Source organism: Plectropomus leopardus, chromosome 15 (genome assembly GCF_026936395.1).
Source record: "Plectropomus leopardus strain MGB_pleo_1.0 chromosome 15, ASM2693639v1, whole genome shotgun sequence".
Lineage (NCBI taxonomy): Eukaryota > Metazoa > Chordata > Actinopteri > Perciformes > Serranidae > Plectropomus > Plectropomus leopardus.
The window spans coordinates 18,640,714-18,655,671 of NC_142190.1; the positions used below are offsets into that span (position 1 = coordinate 18,640,714).

The window sequence follows — 14,958 nt, forward strand, 5'->3', positions numbered from 1 at the left end:
CATTTGCATAAAGTTGCAATATTTTGAGAGATGGATTAAAAATAGAAAAGCTGAAACTGAGATATGCTGATGTTTACATTGAGTCTTACCTCAAAAACACTGGATCCTACATTTCCCACAATGCAGCGCATTAGCGAGGAGCTAATAAAACATGCTATCTGGTAAATATCAACATATAAATCCCAGAAGCATCATAAAGCATGGAAATGATCAATATCATACATTTGCACAAGTACTGTATTTCAACTGCATTTTAACTGTACTGTTACTTATGCTCCTTTACTCTTCTACTCCACTACATTTTGGAGGCAAATATTCTACTTTTCAATCAACTACATTTATTTGATAGCTTTAGTAACTCGTTATTTGCTGATTTATATTATTAATAAAATTATTATTATGTATTTTTTTTTAAATAAATTGAGAATAATATGTTTGTGTTTTTACTTAGGAGTTTGAAATAAAGACTTCTAGCAGGATACCTCTACAATGTGGTGTGGTTGCTTTTACTTAAAGTTCATCAAAAGCACACAGTCAATGCATTTAGAAAAAGGAGCATAAGCGACCCATGTTGCAACAAATTTAGTCTTACATTTGAGTCTTGGGACACTCTGTCTGAAATGTTCTCGTTTGATACTATTATCAGCACTGTGGTTGCTGCTGGGAAGCCAAGACAGAGAAGACACAGGTCCCATTATACACTACATTATAGTAAACAGACTACTGTGGAGAAGAGGATACGCTTTGTTGTAGGCCTCCTGATGGTTTTTACATCCTTAAAGGAATACTTCACCCACATAATGACCATTTGTTCGGCAGTTTGTCATGCCGTGAAACCCTGAATTGGGGAAGAAACCTGGTTTCTCATATGCCTGCAAGGAAAAACTGGTGAACATGTTGATTTATTGATTGTTATTAGGTTTAACAGCAGCAAAACTATATCAAAACATCAATTTAATTACTCTCACACAACTCATGCAGTATAATCCAAGACTTATTCTTCCATTTGTATGCTCAGCACTTCCCATACACATGCATTTACCTATTGGCGTCTGGCGTTGAAGAGAGCTGATAAAGCTTAACTTTCACATCAGTTTTAAATTGTTTTAAATATAGTTTAGCTGTTGTTAAAGGTAGTCCCCAATCGTCAATAAATCAATGTTCGCCATTCCGTGGAGGCAGAGAAAAACAAACAAAAAAAAACAAAGTTTTCGTCATGAATTCAAGGTCACACGGCATGATTACTTGCTATACAATTGGTCATTTTGTGGGTGAAGTATTCCTTTTAAGGAGAAGTGTGTACGATTTAAGGGATTTAGTGGCATCTAGTGGTGAGGATTGCATATTGCAACCAGCTGAAACACAACAAATGAACCTGGTGATTAAAACTGGCTTAAAAAAATTGCAGATTGGGTTCTAACTACAGTGGATATTTGGTTTTACATATATTACATTAGATTACTAATAGAGTGCAGTGCATTATCCTGGAACTGCTCCATTTCAAACCCCCTTTACCTTGATGAGGATCACAAGCCAAAACTCAGTGGCCAAGTAAGTTCTAGATACCACAAGTGCTGCTGCTGCAAGTTTCCACTTTTTCCCTTCTCCATGCGTCTTGAAAGTGGGTGAAGTTGTGCCAGAAACTCCCACTCATTTTCTACCTTTTCAAACACTTCACAGGAGGTCCGCTAGATAATACAGAACACATTTTAATGGTCTTTAAATCCTTACATCATCAAACAATTTTTCTCAACTAAAGGCAGAAATTTGTCTCAAATCTAAGTTGTGTGTCCATGGTCTGGTAAACTTCATCTACGGTTCTTGACATGAATTAGTTGTTGATCTAAAGGACAGTGACAAATCTCAGGTGATTTTTTTAAAAAGATATATGGCCACTTCTTCAGTTTTAGGACATAAAAGACTAAAATAACTAATTAACTGTGTAAATTTTGGATCTCATGAGAGTGACAAAACTGCAGCACCTTGTCCATTAAACTGCACACATCTGATTTATAACACAGTAAACTAATATTATATAAAACTAGCCTCTGGAACAAATGTGGCAGGAGTTTACGGTCAGTCAACCACCAACAGTAGATGTCCTGTCAGTGACATATCGCTTCTTAACTTTCCCCTTTTCTTCTCTTTCCCGTAGATGAACATTAAACTTCAAATGACTGAACACCGACAGAATGAAATCAAGCGAGAAAAGAGATTTTTGTTCAGTGCTCAGATGAAGTTTTTCTATTAGTCAGTTTCCTTCTGTGCAGTTATTTATAGACAGGAAATAAAACCTAAATGCCAAATCAATGTAATCAAGTATGTTTTTAGTGAAGTTTTTAAAAACAAAATGGCAAAACATTCAGTATTTTTATTTTATCAACAGTCATAGTAGAGTTCATCAGTCATATAAAGAGCTGCATTATTTTGTTTATCAGGCAGATTAAATATGTTGATACATGCTGAACTCAGCAGAAAGTTCGTAGAGCGGATAGATGTGATCAGTTACAGGAAACCTGCTATTTGACAAAATAATCCAAACTCAAGGTCTCCCTACTCACTTTTTTGTTGCAACTTTTAATCACATCTCATGATCTTCATCATCTTCATCAGCGGATGCAGTTTGCTCAGTTATTGTCGGTCAGTCGACTGACTCTCATCACCAGAAGGTTCCATAATGCTCATTTTGTGTTTTTGCATTGGATATTGGTTTTACAGCGCATCATGAAAGTACTATTGCTACAAATATCTGTTTTATGTACAGAAGCTGCTGCAGAGTGAAAACCTTAAAAAAAACAACAAAAAAAAACCACAATCACATTATTTATCAACTAAAACATGGAGTCACAAGGTTTTCAGTTGATGACAGTTAAATTAAGTTTTTCTGAATGCAGAAATCCACTTTAGTCCAACTCCACTGTAATAAAGTAATAAATTAGAAATGAATAAAACAAGGAATTTCTCAGTGTTACGAGGCTAATCCGCAGTCAGTGTTTTCTTATCACACCATCTTTTTAAACACTTGCCATTTCTGGAAGCGAGTGTCCAGCTCTATCTTCATGTGTGTTTATACAGAGATTACAGCGCTTATTAAAAATGCAGAGTCTCAATAAAGCTTTAGGGCTTCAGAGAAAATGGGAGGAAGTGTCATCATCATCACTAGCAGCAGCAGCAGCTCCACAGATCGGTCCTCTGTTTTCATTTGGTCCAGTGTGAAAGCTTGTTGGCTCTGTTCCCCGAAAAAAAATTCTTTCCGCTGGATTATGCAACAAAAGCAGCAGGAAGGGGAGATAATGAAATAGTCTGATGAAAGGGGCAATAGAGCAAAGCACCAGTGGCCACTACCATGAGTCACCGAATAATGATTTTATTAATTTACAAAAATCCTACTGAGATTACTTTAATTAGATCTCCTTGGTGCAGTTCAGGCAATAGCAAGTCCATTAGCCCTTAAAAGTATAGACAGTAAAAGCAGTGCTGCAGTTGTTTCTGATTATGTGATGGAGGGCTGGTTAATGTGCCTAAAGGCTGTTAAATTAGCGATCCGTCTCATATCTCACAGCTGTTACAGCGCAGACAAAAAGCAGCCGTTTAAAAAAAAAGACTCTCATTCATGCTCTAAATCTTGATTCAATGAGTGTTTTCTTGCCTTGGACACAGGATCATTTATTTACACAGAGCAGCACCAGTGACCTTTAGCTGGTACTCGAATTAACTGGTGCCCATTCACACCACCAGCAACTCAATAAAACAGTGTTTCCTAACAGTCCGTTCACTTCCTACTGAAATAAATATTAGCTGGCGTTTTCCACTGTTGCTCGGTTTCTTGGCAAAGAAAAGCTGCCTGCAGCTGAATTTTTGGATGAAACCACTAATTGGCATTAGCAATCAATCCCTAGCCAATACTGAAAAATGTCTAATATATCTGCAATGTCACTGGCACGGAGAGTGAAGGAATCAAACTAGCCTTTGGACAGTAGCGCAAGACCAGTTGTGATTTAGCTTTGATTCGTTTTAGACTTGATTTGACTTTGATACTTGTTTTTTGTTGTTGTATTTTTATTTAAGAGACAGAGTCAGATTGTTTTTAAAATACAGTAAAATACAGCAAAAGTCTTAGGCCACCATAGATTTTTTACTATAGGAAATTTAATATTTAGCGTGAAACATGGGATCGTACAACCATAACGAAAGGTGGCTCAAACACTCAAAAACACGGTTCTGAGCTTTGAACATGTCTTGATTGCAACCTGCTGTGCATACACCCGAAGATTAGCATTGTACATTTCATACTGTCTGCCCAAGAGAGTTCAAGACATGCTAAGTGGAAAGAGAGGTCAAACTAAAGAAGATGAGAAATAAATATGTATGATCATTATAACCTTGCTAAAATCACAAAGTCTAAGGTGACCTAAGACTTCTGCATACTGCTGTATTTATCACTGGTTTACTGTATTGTTTGCATGTAGTAATATATTACTTGAATGTGTCTCTAAATACACTTTTTCACTGGAGACTTCTCACAATTCAAACTGTAAAATCTAGTGCCCCCATCAGACATTTACCGGCACATCAGCTTAGTGATGCTATAAGGCGTCCAGCTGACCAGGTCATAGCTCGGTCTTGATCCTGTGCATCAGATCCTTCTGGTCCACCATGTCCGTCTGCCTGTTCCAGCGGTGATAAGCCAGCAGGGCGATGTTCTTGGCCGCCACCGAGCTCATTTCCATGGCACTGCCGGCCAACTCGATGCCATTGAGGTAGTAGAGATTGGGGTGTAGCTCCACAGGCGGCAGGCCCTGGCTGCTGCCGTAACAAGGGTAGGCCTGCCACTCTGTCACCTGCACGGAGTAGTACGACCTGAGATTGAGAGGAACAGTAAAACTGTCATTATGATAGGGCATTATCATCAAGTTTAGTAACTGTTACAAGGCAGATGATATGAGTAAACGTCTGCTTTTTAGCTACGCTAGGGACGTTCCTCTTCCAACACTTTGTTTCAGACTTGAATATCTCAACAACTTCTTGACAGATTGCAGTGAAATATTGTACAGAAATTCTCGCTCCCGAGAGGATGAATCCCACTAACTTTGGTGATTCTGAAATAACAAACAATTCGTTGAATATTCATATTTGATGGCCAAATCTGATACGACTGGCATAAGTCCGGTACAGCCCTACTATCCTGTTGTGTTCTTTAAAATAAAAAGCTTTTTTTTCTTACTTTTTTTTTTTTACAAATAGGCCAATTAATCTTTGCTGATATGTTGGATTCAGGTCAATATGTATTTTCAGACGTATTTCAATTTTAGAAAAAAAACCAAAAATGTAATTATTGAACAATATTTTAGAGGCCTCCCACCACCTGTTGAAGACCCAGGGTTTAAGTTACTTTCTAAACAAAAAAGATTTTCAAATGTGAATATTTGGGTTTGGACAAAACAAGCAGTTTGAATGTGTCAACATGTGCTTTGAGGAATTATGAATGATTAGTTCATAAGTTAATGATCAAATTAAGTTGAAGCCGTAGTTAATATCACAATTACTTTGCTAGAGACGATGTGACTGACCTGAAGAGTGTTTTGAGCTGAGTCTTGTCCAGAGGCTGAGGTGAGAAAACTTTATAGACTCCTGCTTCTTGTGGCTGCTTACGCCGGAAGCCAGTCGAGATGTTGACGGGACAAACACTTGCCACGCTGTTGAAAAACAGATCGGGTGTCTCAGTTGTCAAGATGCTGGCGAAGGGAAACAGGCGAGGGTCCGGGAAACCAAAGAAAGAGGTGTTGAGGTAACCATGGACGATGGTTGCTACAGTGCCGTGATAGTTGCCAGGGAGCTCTTCAAAGGGAGGGGTGAAACCTTGGAACTGGACTCCAGACCTGACACTGGCCTGGAGCGGCGTGGCCAACACTACAATGTCATACAGCTCTGATCCCGTCTCTGATGCTGTGGTGAAGCTCAGCTGGTACTGGGGCACCTCCCCTGTCAGGAAATAAACACAATATCAAGACTGAACTTCATGATTCAGATTCAAATTCATCTGCAGCTGTCCACTGGTAACTACTGGCAGATGTAATCCAGGAACATCCAGTGTGTCAACATGCTGCAGTGATGAATTTGCATTTCTGTAACAGAACAACAAAGTTTTAGCATAATGTCCACCCCACAGTTAACCCGCCCAGTTAATACCATTAGCTCTGTCAGCACTGTTGCCATTTTTTAGTGCTGTTTATGGAGTTAGCACTGTTAGCTGCTACTGGCCGACTAAGCCACCTCCATGCTGAGAAATGTGTCCCAGGGTATATCACACATTCATTTATTTGTGGCGGCCCGACACAATCAAAACATCTGCACCCACATATTGATTTTAAACTTTTTAGAGCTGGACTGTTCGAGAGGAGAGCTACAGAAATCTAAACTATATACTGTTCGGTTATTTATTGCACCAAACTCTCAGAGCACAGTGTGCTCTGGGCACGGAGCATCAGAACGCAGGTGCAGTTAAAGTGAAACTTAACCACTAATTGTGTTGGGTCTAAAAGTTTGCATTCACTCGCCCCTGCAGCAGCTCCTCCTCTCATCCATCAATCTGATCTGATCTGATCTGATCAGCTATGGCCGGATCAACAGTTATCCACCCCACAGTGCAAAAAGAACCCATGACGAGTTAGTGGCCCTGCAAAAATGTCTGGCCCCTTCACCCATCATCAGCCACTTCCACACACAGGACCCTTCCAAAACCATTTATTTACTTCTTCATTTATCGCTTCATTGATTTATTTTGATAGCAAAGGCATTATATTTATTATATTATATTATTATATTATATTTACTTTATTTTCTGCATGTTAACAAATATTACCACAGCTTATTTTCCCTTCGCCAAGAGGGAAGGCCCAAAGATTCAAATTGTGTGGGAAACGCTGCCATGTCCAGACAACTCAGCAGTATTTGATGGTTACAGTATAGTATTGGTTTTGTTATTTTATACATTTATACACAGACATACATTCACACTCACATAGAGCCCCTTTAAGTATACAGCAGGGGTTAAATTTCACAATCAGATATATTTCATTATGATCATAATTAATTTATTAGGGCCGTCCTTCACTTTCATACTTTTGTCGGCCCCAGTAGTGCTGCTTTTTGATGCTGCACATAGCCAAAACATCTCCCTTTGTAAAATACTGCAGAAACATTAGCATCAACTTCAGTTTGCCCCAGACTACGAGTTGTTAAGCTCCTGCCATGCAAAAATGTTTTGCTTAGGGCCGGTCCTGTGGAATGTATTATTATTTCCACTAATTAAAACATAACTGTAAAACAAATTACAGTGAATTAGTCACTAGACATGATCCCATTCTGCCAACGTCAGGGTTAAAGTACCTGAGTAGACGGGTGAGATGGAGTTGACTTGTGCTTGCAACAGGTTAGCGTTGGCCATCTTTAGCAAGCCAGAACACACCAGCTTGTTGCCTCCTTCCACCGCCCACAGGTTGTTCTGGGCTCCAGCTAAAGACACGGCGCCTGCAACACACACAGACGCTCACTCACATCAGACAGTGCCAAGTGCTATAAACCAATTATCAGCTGCCCACACACTTTCCTGTTCTCTCGCTCCCACAGGCCGCCCCCTCCTTTCACCTTGCTCCCCTCCTGTCTATCTCAGCTCCCCGCTCCTTCCCTCCTTGTCTCCTCTGTCTATTTTCTTTTCCTTTCCTTTCTCTCCTGACCTACATCAGCAAGGACGTAGATGTTCAGCTCATAACTGGCCCTAATTTCAGCCCCGCGGCCTTCATCTTCCCTGTCTCTTTCTTATTCATCACCCCTCGCTCGCTCCTCTTCTTCTACCGCTCATTCCTTCACACCCATCTGACCTACAAAGGCGGGGATGCTGACGTTCTGTCCGTAGTTGACCCTCATGACGGGCTCGATGACCTCGTCGATGAAACGCTGCGACACACCCAGCTCCAGCAGCGAATCAGAGAGCGGCCTCCGAGTCATGTTGATGAAGCCACTCCCCCCGAGAGAGTCCAGAAGTTCCTCCACCGAACTGAAGGCGTAACCGTGGGCCTGGTACTTGTAGATCCTGTATTACACATGCACACACACAACATAGATGGTAACTTATCAGTTATAGACAGATTTCCTCATTCCTTCTGGAAAGTTAGGATAATCGGCAATCAGTGCAAAATAAAAAGAACAGAGACAGACAAAGGGATATACAGGCTCACAGCTGTTTATATACAGACGAGTGCAAAAAAGACAAAGTGATACAGGAAATAAACCACTTCCTGAGAGAGGAAATAGAGGTCAGTGAGCAGTGATGATGGAGGGATAAAATGCAAGTCTGATGCTTCAAGCAGGAGCAGAGAGAGTCAAAATAAATTATAACTTCCATCACAAGATTTGATGTCTCATTTGGTGGTCATATTTGACAGTCACGTGTGAGGTTGTGCCCACCTACTGAATGAAACAGGACTGGCTAATTGAAGACATCAGTTCTGTTGTTTTATACTGTACTATCTGAATGACTGTTGAATGACAGTTGCACTTGGAACTGGCTGTCCGTGTTTATGCAGAAGTCATGCTCGGAAAATCACTCACTGATTTAAGGTTTTGTTTGCGTGATTATGGCTGCAGGAATGAGAAATAATAAATAGTTCAGCATCGGCTTTACCCATCGACTGCCACACTGTGAGGCAGTGCTGTACAGTCAGTTTATACCTGAAGTTATTGTTTTTACAGTCTTTGTTTGAAATTGTTTTTGTGAGGGAAACAATGGTGGCAAGAAGAAGATTTAACCCTTAAAAACGGACATCCCGCAGATGACCACGGGAGATTGCTGTTTGCATAATGCTGTATATAAACTGACCTAAAATAAGAACTACAATAGCTAGAACATTTATTCTTTTTGCAGAGGAAATCTAAGGCGTTTGTCTTTCCCGTCATCATGCTGTATGCTCATGAGGACATTGCGCAACGTGGTTCCAGAGGAAAAAGGAGCGCCTTTGCACTCTGCTCATAAAAATTAGCATATCTCAAAAACTAAGTAACGTACAGAGTTCAAATAACTTCTGAACTAATCTTCATTTTATGTTTCCACATTCTTAAACATTTTGGATCAAAATGTTTTGTGTTTTTATTTTGTAAAATGTGGGGAGAAAACATGTCTGATTTATTTATATTACAATGTCAATACTTTGATAAATTGTTATAATTAACTAACTTACATAGCCTTTTAGCTTAGGTTGTATAGATCTTAGGGATCTGAAGAATTTGAAGATACTCTAGGAAGTCACATCAAAATAAGCACAAATACCAATGTAGACTTTGACAGACCATTTCTATAGCAGAGTTCAAAGGGTTAAACCGTAAATGGCTCTGCTGGATCAGTATTGCAAATTTTGATTGGCATCATTATAAGGTCAAGACTACTTGGACCCTCTTCGACAAGCTCCACGTTTTCTTGTAGACTTGGGCAGTATTTGTCTTTTCATACCTGTTATACGGTATTTATTCAAAATTAAAATACTGAGTATCTGCCGATATAGAGACCCGAATCCGTCACTTCCTCTGTAATACAGCTGCACAGTGCACAGTTTAAGAAGGCTTCTTTAAAGTTATTTTAAAAAATACTTGCATCCAAGCTGTTCCTTGATGGGTTTTTTTGTATTAGCTTATTATTATAATTTATTTAATTATTTTACAAAATCACGCATAAAATGACAAACCCTTTAATTTTGTTGTCCCTCTTCACTGTCTTGAGGGAATGTCTCTGTCCTTTGAAGAGTTCGGTGTTGTTGCTGCTGTGCAGTCTGCGTCTCAGTAACCTGAATGATCTGTATTCTGCTCTCTTTTAGGGCAGATTACCCTTCATTATTAAATAAGTCATGTTAGCTTTTTGCTCGCAGGGCTTTTGCTTCACTTCGCAGTGGTCAGTGTGGCTGTCGTAAGCTGCGCGCTGGTCTCTCCTGCTCTGTCAGAGAGTGGCGGAGAATCACCGTGTGTTATAGCTAAAAGCAAATCACGAGACTCTCACACTGAGCTGAAATGAAAGGAGTGCTCATAACTTCAGTATATAACATCAGACTGCGTTTCCGTTTATGGTGTGTGGTGTTTCGCAGTGGACGGGGCTCTGTCGCTCTTCTTAAGATCAGTGACAGAGTGACAGCTGACATAAAACAAAGGATCAGATGCTCTATAAGCTAAATATATCCAATCCCGATCTGTCAAAAAATGCCTTGATCGGTCCTCGTTCTGATGTTTGACATCAGATCGAGACATCCTAGTTTATGTATTTATGGTCCATAATACTGAATAAATAGGACATATGCTCACTTCTTGCAGCGGGACCCAATGAAGCTTGTTGCTGCAGCGGATATCGACACATCAGTTGGCATATGGCTAAGAAACAGCATGTGTAGTTGAAAAACTTATCTCAAGACAAACTTATATGTGACAAAACTTCCATTTTTCTTTTTTACCTGTCTTGGAACATTATACCCACAATGCAGTCACCATCTTCTTAACTGAGCTGCCTGTTTCACTAACGGAGACTGACCTCTGGTGGCACCTGCTGTGCATGAGAGTACATCGCCTCAATACAGCATCTCCCTGTCAGTTAAAAAGATGAGGTGCATCTGTATTTTAACCTATTAAAAAACATACCTTTGGAATATCTAAATGCCAAGGTATACTGTCATTCTTTGATAAGCCTATTATCTTGGACCCCAGAAACAGGTAGGCCAGCCAGCTGCAAAATTCAGCTGCACCTCAGCTACATCATCTCAAGCAAACTGGCTCACCTCATGAATTTCTCCATAATTTCCTCCACCCACATCTGCAGGCGTATGAAGCTGATGCCGTAGCGCCACCATAGCCGGAAAAGGTCCAGCAGGTACCAGTCTGTCTCTTCCAGAATCACCTCCTCGCCATTAAACACCGCCGTCTTGCCTGCCACGCTGCGACGATACTTCAATCCTTGAGGGGCCGACATAGGACGACACAAAAGACACACATACAGAGACACACAGGGAGGAATTTAATATCGAGGATGCAATGAATGAAATAATGGACAGAACATTTTTAAATAAACATATTAATATTTCTACTTTTTTATTTTACAAACTGTGATTCCCACTGATCAACTTTTTTTCTGAAACTTTCTGGATTTTAAGATATACCTAAAAACCAGCATAAGAAGATGTTAACAGTCATGTGGTCAAAATACTTTGACATGGTACTGCATACGTGATGCAGAGCCACAATGTTTTGTGTTCCAGCTGGAGAGCCAAACATGTAGCACTGCTTACTAAACTCAAACCATCAACCTTTCTTAACTGATCACCGCTCTTCCCGCACAGCGTACCTCTGCTGGAGGCACAACATGAATCTGATCAAGCTATCTTTATCACTGTCACACACAATCTCTACATTATATCTCATTACCACAAGGAAACCCATTTTCTTAACTTGTAACCCTGAACAGCTGTTAGCAGGTCACCTCTGGTGCTGTTTTTGATGCCCACCTCTTGTTTTAACTCATTTTCGACTACTTTCATATGTAGCCATGCATCATTTCTTTTAAAAATGACTAGAAAAGGACAGACAGACACTAAATGAATGCTACACCGTCACATACACTTATTGTCCTCTCTGCCTTTAACGCTCATGTGTCATATGTTTGTTTGTGTGTATACCAACCTAACTGCTTGACAAACTCCTGCATGTGGAGGTTAAGGGAGTGAATGATGGAGCCTCCAGATTCGTAGTTGTTGTGATTGACGGTTACAGTGGCGAGACGGCCTCCGACCTCCCCCTTCTCAAACACATCCACCTGGACTTCAGGGCCAAAGTGCTGCCGCAAGAAATGGGCTGTGGCGCTTCCTCCTATCCCCGCCCCGACCACCGCTGGAGCACAGAGGATCAGAGCCAACAACAGACAGGAAGTGTGAAAACAGGGCGTGGCTCAGGGGTGACGTGTTACAAAATGAATGACCATTAATCATACAGATGGTCTATATCTAGGGATGTCCCACTGGGATCGGAAGGATCAGTATTGGACCGGATCAATGCATTTTTTAATTGATTGGGAACATTATTCTGAGCATGCATCCTGCCTGATCCTTTCTTTACGTCATTGCGGTCACACAGCTTTCATAAACTGAGAGTACGATTTGTGGCAGATATTCAGGGTTTATTGTAATGCTGCTCAACAAATAAGTATATATATATATATATAGCTCAATAGCTCAATATATCATAACAGTGCATCATTTTGTGATAAAAGCACCAAATTTGGCAGACTTGTTTATGGATATGTTAGAAACAAAACTAGATATTGGGCCATCACAAACTCTGACCCTGGTTGCCGTGGCAACCATTTTCAAAAATGGCTGCCAGTGGTTGATCCACATGCAATTGTGTACAAAATCTAGATCCTAGTAACCCTGAGAAACAAATAAAATACTCACTAACAATTCTGTGGACATTTATAAAGTAATTGGTCATTTCATTATATCATATTTTCATTATATTGTGCCGTGAATCAGTAAAGACTGCTCTGTTATTTTGTCAGATGGTGGATACCAGAGCAAATGTGGCACATTATTCCATTAGTCACAGAATTTGTAATATAACAAACTCCAACACAAACCTTTGAAATAAAAAATGTAAAAATAGCTCCCTAAGGTTTTACAAAGTAAAAGTTCCTCCCATGCTGATAATTTCTCTATATACCTTGTCTTCCCTGGTGTCGGTTGAGTGTAATACGCACAATTTTTTATTAATTAATTTTTATAGGCGATCATTAAAATACAATGCTGATACAGATGATCGCCAAAACACCAAATATCGGCATATAGGTGTGTGTATATGTGTACACTGGTACATATATGACATGACTAGGATATCCATAAGGGAGTTATTCATAATAATTTAATTATTGAGTAAAATGGTAGAATTAAATAAGTTTATACTTCTTCCTACTCCTTTGATGTTTTTTCCCCTTTTGTTATACATATGATTTTAACCACTGTCTTTGTTGTATTTTACATGTTTGAAATAATGAAATCAATCAAACCTGACTTCACCCTTTGTTTTAAATAGGAAAACATCTAACTGAGCATACAAAATATTAACTACCAAACTACCTGCAGATACAATAGCACACAGGAATACACGTGTATCTAATAAACTAGAGGAAGTTTCAATTGCATGTCTGTTGATTTCAACACAGTACAGCAGCTAGCTTGAATACTACATGGCTGTCGCTCAGTCAGACTAGCTTGTAGTATTTGTAGCTTGTAGCTTGTAGCTTGTAGCTTGTAGCTTTGAATGGAGGCTAACATTAGCCAAATTCAGCGGCTGGCTATGATGATAACACGCTGGTTTTCTTGCCTATTTTAGACGGTGGAGCTCCGTCGACATGAGCGGACCCCGCCGGTTCTCCAACAGCCGACCAGGCTGACAGCACGACGACGAGCAGCGGCAGAAGAGGGTCGACCATCGCGGCACCAGAGCGGAGACACCCGGGAGGAGAGGAGGCGGGCGGCGCGGTGCAGCGGCGGTTAACACATCAGGTAAACGGCAGCTCCTCTTCCTCTTCCCTTCGCACCGTCAATGGCGTCGTCTTCAGGAGATGTAAACCACTCTTAAATAAATAAGGTTGCGTTTGAAATGTGTTCGTACTGTTGCACAAAAGACGGCCTTTTAATTTTCATGACGATGCAGATCAATTCTCAATCAACGATCGATCACATCCATGTCCGGAAACATCACGTGATCTGACCGATTCGGCTTGTTTCGACCAATCACGGCCGCCTGATACAGCCCTGCCGGGCAGTGGCACTGCTGCCGGGTTTATTGCAGGTTTTATTTGCCAAAACACTAAAGCCCATTCTTTGAACCAAATGCTTAGTAGCCTAAACCATCAAACATCAAACTATGAAAGTCAGATGGAGAAAGAGTACCATTAAACTTCTAATAAAAGCCTAGTCCCAATTAAACTCACATTATGACAAATAAAAGCCTACAGAGACTCGGTCTGGTTGTCGTGAAGTTCATTTTTATACAAGTCTTCGGATGTATAAAACGTAGTTGCTTCGATCACGTATACAATATGTTTATACTTTTGTCGATATGAGTATGCTGCTCACAATGTTAGCTTGATAAGATTTACTACAATTCAGTCATTCAGTTAATTTTACTGACACCATGAGCACCAAAGAAGAAGTAACACCGGCACAGAGACGGAAAAAACCCTGATCAATAGATGTAGAAGACTTCTTTCAAAAACGAAATATGTATTTTGAACTATATTCATAATTATCACAAGTATATACTTAAAATTATTTTACAGAATTGTTATAATTATTAAGAATTCTTTCTTTTTTCAGGCAATTTTCTTGTACTTTCAAAGGGTCAAATATGAAATTTGACTGTATTTCCATCTTTGCTGAGTTTTGTATAAAAGGAATTAAAAGCCCATCCCATATAGATGCCTGTTCCAAATATACACCTGTAGAGGTCAATGATTTAAGCAAATGATAGCCTGGGCTATTAATTGAAGTTTAATGGCGTATCTACTGGCTTTCTGGGGTGCGACAAGGTGGAATACTGTCACCTCTTTCATCCAATCAGTAAATGGATGATCTGTCCAAAAAGTTAAAAGAATATAAACCTGGATGTGTGGTGGGGGATACTACAGAAGCCCTAAGAGGCCATACACTCATACAATTTTTTCCCTCAGAAAAATATCACATTATCTTGGGAAAACGAAGGAAAAAAATGTATGAATGTATGGCCACTTCGGGCTTCCATACCATACTATTATTAACCGACTGATGTATGCTGATGATTCAGTAGTTCTTTCTCCTTACAGTGCTGACTTACAGCAACTGCCCAGAATTTGCTTAAGCTATGGTTTACAGGATGACATTAAATTTAAGCCTA

The 14,958-nt window shown here is 39.9% G+C and overlaps 1 protein-coding gene across 1 annotated transcript; it reads right to left on the reverse strand.

The window, feature by feature from the left end:
• Nucleotides 1-2,306: 2,306 nt before the first annotated feature.
• Nucleotides 2,307-13,806, reverse strand: pcyox1l (prenylcysteine oxidase 1 like). The gene is made up of 7 exons (XM_042499863.2): nucleotides 13,405-13,806; nucleotides 11,710-11,916; nucleotides 10,812-10,986; nucleotides 7,881-8,092; nucleotides 7,390-7,530; nucleotides 5,571-5,982; nucleotides 2,307-4,860 (listed from the first exon to the last, which is right to left on the reverse strand). The coding sequence occupies exons 1-7, from the start codon at nucleotides 13,511-13,513 to the stop codon at nucleotides 4,611-4,613; spliced, it is 1,506 nt and encodes a 501-aa protein (XP_042355797.2). The 5' UTR covers nucleotides 13,514-13,806; the 3' UTR covers nucleotides 2,307-4,610.
• Nucleotides 13,807-14,958: the final 1,152 nt, after the last annotated feature.

Excerpts from the sequence above, each read along its gene's own strand:
- pcyox1l (XM_042499863.2), bottom strand. The coding sequence starts at position 13,513 with ATGGTCGACCCTCTTCTGCCGCTGCTCGTCGTCGTGCTGTCAGCCTGG. Across the intron at positions 11,917-13,404 it reads AGCTCCACCGTCTAAAATAG|CGGTGGTCGGGGCGGGGATA; the intron begins GCAAGAAAACCA and ends TCTGTGCTCCAG. Across the intron at positions 4,861-5,570 it reads CAGCTCAAAACACTCTTCAG|GTCGTACTACTCCGTGCAGG; the intron begins GTCAGTCACATC and ends TCTCAATCTCAG.